This window comes from Stenella coeruleoalba (genome assembly GCF_951394435.1).
Source record: "Stenella coeruleoalba genome assembly, chromosome: 8".
NCBI classification, from domain to species: Eukaryota; Metazoa; Chordata; class Mammalia; order Artiodactyla; family Delphinidae; genus Stenella; species Stenella coeruleoalba.
The window spans coordinates 9937098-9947053 of record NC_137154.1 but is presented as its reverse complement, the minus strand read 5'-3'; the positions used below and the strand labels follow the sequence as shown (position 1 = coordinate 9947053).

General features: G+C 58.6%; 1 protein-coding gene across 1 annotated transcript; it reads left to right on the top strand.

Moving 5' to 3' along the window:
* Positions 1-3003: 3003 nt before the first annotated feature.
* SAXO4 (stabilizer of axonemal microtubules 4) lies at positions 3004-9247 on the top strand (the record flags this gene model as incomplete). The annotated part of the gene is made up of 11 exons (XM_079929528.1): positions 3004-3112; positions 3280-3397; positions 3661-3814; positions 4824-4952; positions 5546-5609; positions 6025-6137; positions 6542-6601; positions 6713-6799; positions 7169-7282; positions 7367-7461; positions 9079-9247. The coding sequence occupies 11 exons, from the start codon at positions 3004-3006 to the stop codon at positions 9245-9247; spliced, it is 1212 nt and encodes a 403-aa protein (XP_079785654.1).
* Positions 9248-9956: the final 709 nt, after the last annotated feature.

The window sequence follows — 9956 nt, the reverse complement described above, 5'->3', positions numbered from 1 at the left end:
GAGCGATCCCCTCCCCTTCACCCACTGCTCCAGCCGCAAGGGACCAAGTAGTCTCACCTTTGTTCTCGCCGGGCCTTCCACGTGGAGTGCCCTCCCTCATCTTCGCCTGGCGCAGGCCTACTGCCTGCTAGACACGGTGCAAAGTGTATTTCAAATCCACCAGCAGCCCTGCAACATAGGGGTTGGAGGTGAATCCCGGAAGCCGGGAGTTGCACAGCCAGCGAGTGGCAGAAGCGAGTTCTGATCTCAGTGCGCTCAGGGTCCTGAATTGAGCTCTCGCTGGCTACATCACAGTGGCAGTGACTGAGACCCCTGTGGACTGTGGGCTCCCTGAGGGCAGGGCCATGTGGAACTCCTGTTGTTAACCCTTGAGCCCAATCCTTTGCCAAGACCTTTCCCTAATTCTTAGAGGGCGCCTACCACCTCAGTGTGCCAGCTGCAGCCCCACTGGTAGGTACCATTATCACCCCCACTTTCCAGAAGGGGGAAACCGAGGCGCATGTAACACGCACCAAGTCTTTTACTATTAAGTGTCAGAGGCGGGGCCGTGCCATTTGGCTTCAGAGTCTGAGTCCTTGCTTGTAACCCTTCCCTGCAATGCAGACACTTCAAGGAGGGCCTCTCTCTCCCTCCGCCTTGGGTGAGCCCCACCCATTCTTCCCTATCTTGTGTTTCTTGAGCGGAGCTCATGGGAACCTCCGTCATTACACTTGGAGCTCTTGGCTGGAGGGCCGGGCTGTGTCTCTTCAATTCTGTCCCTGCAGCTTCTGACCCCCGAACAGATTCGTTCCTCTGGAGGGTGGGTGCCTGCCACACCTCTGCTGGTCCTGGTCACCTCTGAGTCCAGGGCCTCTCTGTGGGGCTCAGGGGCAGACACAAGCTCCCTCACGAGCAGGCCGGTCACCTCCAGGTGAGTGTGGCAAGGGCGTCTCCTGGGCGAGGGCAGCCCCCTTTCCCTCGGCCTCCCCTTCATTCCCACCTCATTCTCCCCGAAGAGCAGGGGCGCACTGGCTCCTGAGAGCTGACGGTGAAACTTCCAGGAAATCTGCCAGCTGATCGTTGAACGCAGCCGCTGTTAACACTTCAATGATATAAACTTACATATTACTAAATTATATTTGAAAAGAAGCTAATAAATACTTCAAAGTCATCACCTCCTCATTACATTCCCATATTTTCCTGTCATTTATGCTCTTGGGGTTACTTCCAACTACTGAATCCCTATGGTGGAAGTACTGTAATCCTGGTGGGCTGCTGACCTTGTATACCCAATTCCCTTTTCAGTAACATCGCGTTGGTAGTTTGAAAGCAGCCGTGAAAGCAGGGCGTGTTTACACCATAGAAATCGACAAATGCTGCAAATCAGGACACTCGCCCCCCCCCCCCAACACACCCACAACCGCTCAGTCCCCAGAGATCCAACTGTTAGACATTCACAAGCCTTAGAGCCGATGTGCGGCGAATGAGTCCTCACAGAAGGAGCATGGCCTGTGGATCCGGCTCACGCCAGTTTAATCCAGACTCTTCTTCCACCAGCTCTGGGGCCTGGGCCCCACCTTTCCCATCGCAAAATAAAGCTAAGAAGAGCTTTTAAAAACCGAGCATCAACCACCTGCCAGGTGCTGAATCCACTCTTTCATCAAATCTTCCAACAGCCCCAGGAGACAGGTCCAGTGACCACCCTCGATGAAGATGAGGAAATGGGGGCGACAGATCAGGTTTGAACCACGCTCCTCACTGCTGTGGTTTATTGGACCTAGAATAAGAGTAGCCAGTTCACAGGGTGGTTTGGGGATTATGTGAGGTAATGTGTGTGAAAGAGCTCGGTACAGATTTGGCTCTAGCAGAACAGAGTCAACATTAATTTACCCAGAGGCTTAAGAGTGGGATCTGGACCCACCCACATTTGAATCTCAACTTTGCTATTTTCTGACTGTGAGATCTCCGGCCAGCCAAGTCACTTTGCTTGTCCAACCCTCCTTTTCCCTGTGTGAAAAGAGGGATAATAATAGCTACCTGGAAGAGCTATTCAGAAGACTGGAGATAAAGGATGTAAAGTGTCTGATGAAGTGGGTGCTCAATAAACTGGAGTGATTGTTCAGGATTATCTTTTATTTCATGTCACTCAGACGGCAGTTCTGCCCGGCTGTGGTGAGGGACACCACCATCGGGGCTGGAGCCACGGAGGCAGTACCTTGCCTGGGCAGCTCCTGGCCTCCCCTCCTGGCCAGGTCAGCCCCTCAGTGGGCCCTGGCTTCAGAAGGGCTTCCAAAGCGTGGGGACACTGTTGCTAGGCACCTGTTGCTAGGCAACGCACTGTTTCTTCTGGCCTGGCCACTTGCCCGAGGGCTCAGGCTTCTGTGGAGCAGCGCCTGCCTCCTGCAGCCTCTTGCCCTACCTCAGAGCCCCTGCAGAGGGCAGGTAAGGGTGGGGCCAGCTGGGTGGTTGGGCCCCACGAGAGCTGAGCCAACTTCTAGTGGGAGGTGGGCAAGGCCGAGGGACCCTAGGGAGAGACAAGGAGCCTGGGGCTGGGAGTGAGCTTCCCAGCTGGGGTGGCCAAGAGTGCTCAGGGTGGGCGATTGTCGGGCTATTCCGTTCCCGGAAGAGGGCACGTGGGGGCAAAGATGAGGGGCTGAGGGGTCGGATACCCTGGGTCTGAATCCCGGTTCTACTACCTATGATGAGCTCATCCTTCACCACTTGGGACCTCAGTTTCCCAGCTGTAAAATGGGGGAGGGGGTTGGTGATAAGGTGTGAGGAAGGTGAGATGAGACACAGGGTACACAAGTGTTGATGAGTACTAGTCCTTTCTTCAGTTTGGGGTGTGGGTGTCGGTGGAAAGGCACAGACCTGGGGGAAGGGCCGCTGTGTGGGCTTCCATCACCTCCTCTGTGGTCTCCGCAGCCTGGGCCTGGGGCAGGCTCGGGGCCCTTGGGCTGCCAGACCTCTGGGGCTCCTTGTTCTTCCTTCCTAGGACCCCCGGGGGCCCTGCCCCACAGCATCATGATGGGGAAACTCCCCCTGGGGGTTGTATCCCCCTATGTGAAGATGAGTTCGGGGGGCTGCACAGACCCCCTGAAATTCTACGCCACCAGCTACTGCATAGCCTACGGTGAGGGCACCTTTGCGTAGGAGGCACGCCCAGGGCACGGGGCAGGAGTGGGGACGCCCTCCTAGACCCCTGGTGCGGGCGGATGCTGGTCCTGCCTGGGGAGCCCTGGTCACTGCTCTGCCACTCTGCTGACCCTGAGTCCTGTCTGCCTGCTTCCCCTCTGGCAGGCCGGGAGGATTTCAAGCCCCGCATGGGCATTCACCACGGCACAGGCTACAGATCAAATTACTGGCCCGTGGTCTCCTGTCAACCCAATCTCAGTGCCCTGGACAACCCGGCCGTGGGGTACAGTCGGTCCAACCCCTGCTCACCTCCTGCCCACCCGGGCCTTAGCCCTCAGGGCCATCGGACCTCATCAGACCAACTCCAGGCTCCGCGCTTGGGGTCCGGGATCCTGGGGGAGTCAGGGCCTCGTCCTCAGCCTGGGCCCCAAAGGCAAGCAGACTCCCGAGGCTGCTGTGGGAGGTCTGAGGGAGGTGGAAGCCTCCAGGGGACAAGGGGAGGTGGCCCTGGTGGTAATAGCTCCCCCGCTCCTGCCCCGCCCTCAGGGAACAAGTCTGCAACAATTTCCAGACCGTGACCAGTCAGAGCTCCCGTCCCCTGGAGGTGCCTGATGGCAAATACCCACTGCTCTGGAACATGCACCAGACCCACCCTGGCTCCTCTCGGCAGAAGGCCTGGGAAGCCACCCCCACCAGGGAGGTCAGTGCTGGGCCAAGACCAGGACGGAGGGGGACCCTAGCCTGGGGCAGAGGAAGGGCTAGAGAGTGGACAGGGTGGGGATCCCTCCAGAGGGTGGGGCTGCACTGCCAAGTGTTGGTCAAGGCTGAGATGACTGGGCCTGGGGGAGCCACAGTGTGGGCTGGGGTCCCCTCACCTTTATCACCTTTGACCTCGCCCCCATCCCCCCATCCCCTCCCCCTCCATATCCATTCCCATTCCTGTCACCATCATCATCTCTACCATCCCCACCTCCAGTCCTGTTCCCTCCGCACCCCAAGCCCATCCACTTCCCCATGATCTCCCCCATCTCATCCACATGTCCACGCCCACATCACCATCCCCACTGTGGCTGTCACTTTCACTTTTGTCATTATCATCCCCGTCGTCTTCATCTCTATCACTGTGTGACCATCATACTTATCACCACCACCGCCAGAATGGATACTGCCATTCAGGCAACCAATATGTTCTAAACACCTCTTCGATTTCTGAAGGTGATAAGTGCTGGGGAAAAATATACCAGGGAAGAGGCAAGGACTGAAGCAGAAGTGAAGGAACTGGACCTGCAAGTCAGGAGGGTCAGAAAAGAGCTTACTATGGAGACATTAGACAAAAACTTGAGGGACGTCAGTATTCCTCCAGATGCAGCAAAGTAAGGGAAGAGCATTCCAGGCAATGCAGACAGCAAGTGCAAAGGCCCTGAGGTGGGAGCACCTGATGGGAGGAGGGACAGCAAGGAGGCAGGTGGCTGGAGCGGAGTGAGGAGCTTAGGTCCTTGTGGGCCGCCGTCAGGACGTGGGATCCTACCCGGAGTGCAATGGGAATACTGCAGGGCTTTGAGCAGAGGAGGGATATGGCCCAGCTTCATCGTAAAGGGACCCCCCAGGCTGCTGTGCAGATACTCTTTCGGGGTCAAGAGCAGAATCAGAGTCAAGACGTGATTGCCATCCCCTCACCTGGAGCGTAATTGGCTGCTCCGTCCTCCCAGGTCAGGAAGGTCCATTTTGACACCCAGGACTGTGGGCCCCAGGCCATCAAGGGGCTGGAGCCCAAGGAAGTGCCCTTGCTCCACCGACAGCAGAACAAGGGCTCGCTGGAGTGGGAGGATGCCCGACACGTGAGTGGGTGGCCCCGATGAGGGCCTTGGGCCGGGCAGAGGGGCCGGACGCACCTCCTCCGGCTTCCTCGAGACAGGTTCTGTGCTGACTCACCCGAGCAGCCAGCTCAGTGTGGGCTCAGGGCGCACACGCTCAGAGAGACTGGGGCGAGGCAAGGGTTTGAGATTTGGTATTTCTAAGGCAGCAGCAAAGTGGTCCTCACGGGCTTCCTTACATGTATCTTGGGATTTAATACCTGAGTTCCCTTCTCTTCCGATCCCATCCTGGGCCCCAGTGTACTGTGAGCACCCATTCCCTTCCATCCGCCTCTCTCCTCTCTTTGGGCCCCTCCTGCTCTGGGTCGCAGGGGCTCTGGGTCCCGTTGTTCATTACTGGAGTCCAGCGTGGGATATGACTTAGTTTTCATTGTCACGGAGGAACTGTGCTCTCCTGGTGGAATTTCTGGCGCTGTGATGCCTGATGAGAGAGAGATGTGTGTGGGAGCATGCAGGTCTACTCAAAGCACAGAGAACCGGAGAGCCAGCACTGCCCCCACTGCCTCTGGGCCCTGGTCTACCTTGCGTCCCCCATCGCTCCACTCTTTGTGCTCCAGGGCCCCCGCTTCATGACTTCCGAGTATGATCCCAAGTATCTCAAGGAGCCTTCAAACCAGCCAGGTAGGCAGGAGTGAGTCTAAGCTCAGGCCTCCCACTACACCTCCCTATTCCCGACCCTTGGGAGAGACCCCCGGGGACCCCAGAGCTGGCACAGGGCTGAGGAGGCACCAGCGGAAGACAGAAGGACATATCGGCAGCTTGGGGAAACCATCTTCCCTGGGCTGACCTCTGTGCTTTAGGTCTGCTGATCTCCAAAGGACGACTCTCTTGCTTAGGAGGGCTGTTTGAGGTTTGCCCTTCCTTTTGCTCTCCTCTCTTGCTCTCTGCCCTGGACTCTGGAGTCCCCCTGTTGCCCATGATCCTGGCTGCTCCGGCCTCCAGCTCCCCCCACACCTACTGGGACACCGAGCCACTGGTGGTCACGTTGGTGGGGCCTGCTTGTCCCAGGCCAGCACAGAGGGGCTGTCTTTTGCAGATCTCTTGCAGAAGAAATCAGCTGGGGCCAAGGAGGAGACTGGCTTAACCGAAGCTTCCAACAAGAGCCCCATCATCTTCCAGCCGCCCTCCCAGGTCCTCCCTGGGGACCCGGTAAGTCAGGCTGGGCCCCACTAGAATTTCAAGGTGATTGAAGCTTTCCAGTCTGGGGGTTTCTAGCTTTAAAAATGTATATATATGAGCTGCAGAAGCCTTTGCCGAAACACAAGATGAAAGAGCTTGGGCGAAAACCACTACTTTGGTCCAACTCCCCCATTTTCTGGATGAGAAGACTGAGGTCCAAAGAGGAAAAGCAGCATAGCCAAGGTCACTGAGAGTTCAGACAAGAACCCTGGACTGCTGGTTCCCGTTCAGCATCATGCCCTCCCCTCCCTTCTTCCCAAACTCTCCCCTTTCCTTTGTACGTCCAATTATACCCATTTGTGCTGAGCCCTTCTCTGTGCTCAGGACAAAGGAGCAGTTGAGCAGCCTAATGCTCCTCTGTGGCCTCTTTCCAGGTCCTCCTCCCCAGCCGGAGTGTCACCAAGTCAGACTTTCTCCCCATGACCCATCCTCACGTAAGCTGAGCCAGGGCTGGAGGGGAATGTCTGTGCCACAGCCTGAGGTCCTCCTGTGGGGCAGTTGGGATGGTGCCGGAAGCCATGCCAGGGGCTGCTTTGCTGCCTTAGGGGGATGAGTTCCTGCCGGTGCTGGCCAGAGGCTCCGAGCGGGAGACCGGCTTCAGCCGAGTGAAGGAGAGGACTCTGAACCCCAGAGTGAGTGGCCTCGGGGGGCTCCCCTGTGTGTTCTGAGAAGGGAACACTCAGAGAGGAGGAGACAGGGAGGTTTCTTGGACCCGGTGGCGTTCGATCCGGGCAGTGCAATATGGGAAGAATCAGGATATTTGGAGATGCAGAGGAAGGACCCCTGGGTGGAGGGAGGAAGGACCTCTGGGTGGAGGGGGAAAGGCCCAGGGGCTGGAAAGTGAGGGGTGTGTTCAAAGCCGTGACTTCAGTGGGGCTGGAGGGGGACGCATCCTGGGGCTGGGGCGGTTGAGGCTGCATGGGCCTCTGCCTGCCTTCCCTCCATCCTGCTGCCTCACCCTGGCCACCCGGCCACCCTTCTTGTGATTCTGTCCCTTGCAGGTGCCCCCTTCCGGCCCAGAACCCAGCAGCATGAACCACTGGCAATTCCAGCCCCCGCGGAGGATGCAACAGACAAATGTTGCCCTGCTTGGCCAGGAGACCGTGTGGAAAAAGGTAAGGCCTGGGGTACCCAGCCCCTACCCCAAATCCCCACCCCCTCCTGACCTGAGAAGTCCCCTCTCTATCCCTCTGGTGCAGGAGCCCACAGGGTTCAGCCTTAACAACCCCAGCTATGTCCGGAGCCCCTATGACCCTGACCTGGATAATCGCTACCTGACCACCTACAACCAAGGGTGAGCCCCTCTTCCCTACCCACATCTGGGTCTGTGAAGCTGACCCATTTTACAGACAGGGAGACTGAGACTGCGAAAAGTAATGAGCTCACAGTAATGAGTGAAGAAGGCCAACACTTGATTAATGTGGGTTCCCCCAGAAGCAGACCCCGAGCCAAGGAGTTGGGTGTGAACCCTTTATTAAGGGTGTCAGGGATGGGGGTAATGGGGTGGGGAAGGGATGGCCGCCAAGAACAGTGTGTTATTAAACCAGGTATCCCATGGGGAGACACTAGAAAACAGTGCAAAACACACAACTCAGAATCATCCCAGCCAAGGAACGAGAGAGCTGGGGTATTCATACCCCACACCCATTGATCCTTGGTTAAGGGCTGTCCCCAGGGGTGATATTAAAGCCCAGGTACCTCCTTGCTCCAGTAACCCAAGGGCAGCTTTCCCAGAGATGCAGTGCAGGCCCCTGGTGGGCAGGGGAGGAATGAGGGAGTACAATGGGGTCTATGTGGAGCAACAGGGCATCTGCTAAGACCACAACCAGTCCATGGCAGGTGGGCTCCATGCACTCTCAGAAGGTAAGCTCTGTGCTGTGTGAGCCCTGGGCAAGGAGTGAGTGTCCTGGGCATCAGGGAAGGCTTCCAGGAGGAAGTGGCCCTAGAGTCATGGGGGAGGCTCCCCAGGCCAGGACTGGGTGGGGAGGGCATCCCAGGGGTGGGATAATGGAGGTGTAATTCTTAGGCAAAAGCGTCCCCTCCTGGCCTCTGTCATCTGTGTGTCAGCCTGTGTCATCCGCGTCCACACTGCTCCCCCTGCTCCTCCATCTCCCAGGAGGATTGGAGCGAAATGCTCCCTCTTTTGAATGGGGACGCTGAGGCTCAGAGGGTGGAAGCGGTGCCTGAACCTCACAGCAGATCCGCGATGCACGTGGCAGCTCCAGTTCCCGGGGAGGGCAAGGGGGAGGGGCGGGGCCTCACTCTGGGAGTTGGGGGACAGCTGTGCTCCTGCCCCTCCCCAGGCTCCCGCAGACCCTCAGGCCCAGCCATCTCTCCTTCCCCCCGCCTGCCTGTCTGGTTTTCTGAGCGCTCAGCAGGTGTCAGGCACACCACTCCTTCCTCACGGGCCCAGAGCCCCAGGGGTTGTAGTCACTGATTTTCTCATGTATCTCTCCGCACCCCCTTTGTAAACTCAAGGGCTGGGCCCACACCTTGCTCATTTTGGCACCTTCAGAACCCGGCCCAGTGCTCAGTGAAAATTGGCAAAATGGAAGAAAAAGTCAAACGCCTAGAGAGAAATGGAGGCGACGGGGTCCCCAACCCCCATCCTCGCCCATCCCCCGAGACGTTCACAGGCCAGGGAGGGAGGCATGGCATCTCTTAAAAGTCTTTTACACTCCAGAGCGCTGTCTCAGCCTCAGGGGCGGCTCTGAGGAGGGGCGCCCAGCTCAGGGGCAGCGTGAGGGCAGGCTTCCAGGGTAAGAGGTGAGTGAGTGGACAGGGCCTTCGGGAGGCTGGAGGACCTGCAGCAGTCTGTGCTCCGCTGGAGCCAAGATTCCTGCTGGAGAAGCGCAGAGAGGCTGCGGAGGACAGAGACCAGCTTCCCGCCAGCTACTCTTCTGTGTTGAAGGTACTTCGAGAGCATCCCCAAGGGTCTAGACAGTGAAGGCTGGACTCGAGGTGGCTTCCAGCCCCAGAAGCCCGGAGGCTATGCCCTCAACCAGCCGGTCACCCGCGTACAGGCCACCTCCAACCCCACAGAGAGCCTGCGGCGCCTGAATCCCCATGTGGGCAGGTAGCACGCCCCCCTCCTGCTCTGTCCTTTGCTGCATCTAGGCCTTTCCCCGGCCTCTCCTCCCTCCTTCGTCTGTCTTCCATCTGAGAGGCCCATTTCCTCTCTCTGGTTTGTTCATTGCCTCTCCTGCCCGGCGGGGCTGCTGCCCTCCTCTGCCCAGCGACCCCTCCCTCTGCACGGCTGCCCCCCCCCCCGCCCCAGTCCCCGGGGCGCTCGTGTTTCCTCGCACTTGGCCAGCTCCCACCTGCTCCCTGCCAGCTGTGGGGTGGGGTGTGTGGGGACAAAGCGGAATGACTGTGGCTCTGCCTCTCTCTGACTCCTTTCTGCTCAATCCAATTCCTCAGAAATCCCGTTTGTACCAATAATGGCCCAGAGCTGGCCGGCAAAGACTCTGTGGCTTGGCCATCCCGGCTGAGCCCTGGCGCCGTGTGGAGGTGGGGGGGAAAGAGAAGGTCCGGGCTCGCTGCCCCACCCCTCCCTCCCCTGCATCCCCTCCTTCCTGCAGGACCCTGGTCTCGGCTGACCCCTTCTACCGAGCCACGCCTCCCGGCAGCCACGGCAGCGGCTTCGCGGTGCCCCTCTGAGCCTGAGGCCTGGGTAAGGGGCCGGGGGACCTCCACCCACAGCTGCTCCCCGGGCAGGGGTGGCCATCGAGGACCAGCCCCCCATCCTAAGCCCTGGGTCAGGCCAATCCTGCCCGGGGACCCCAGCCC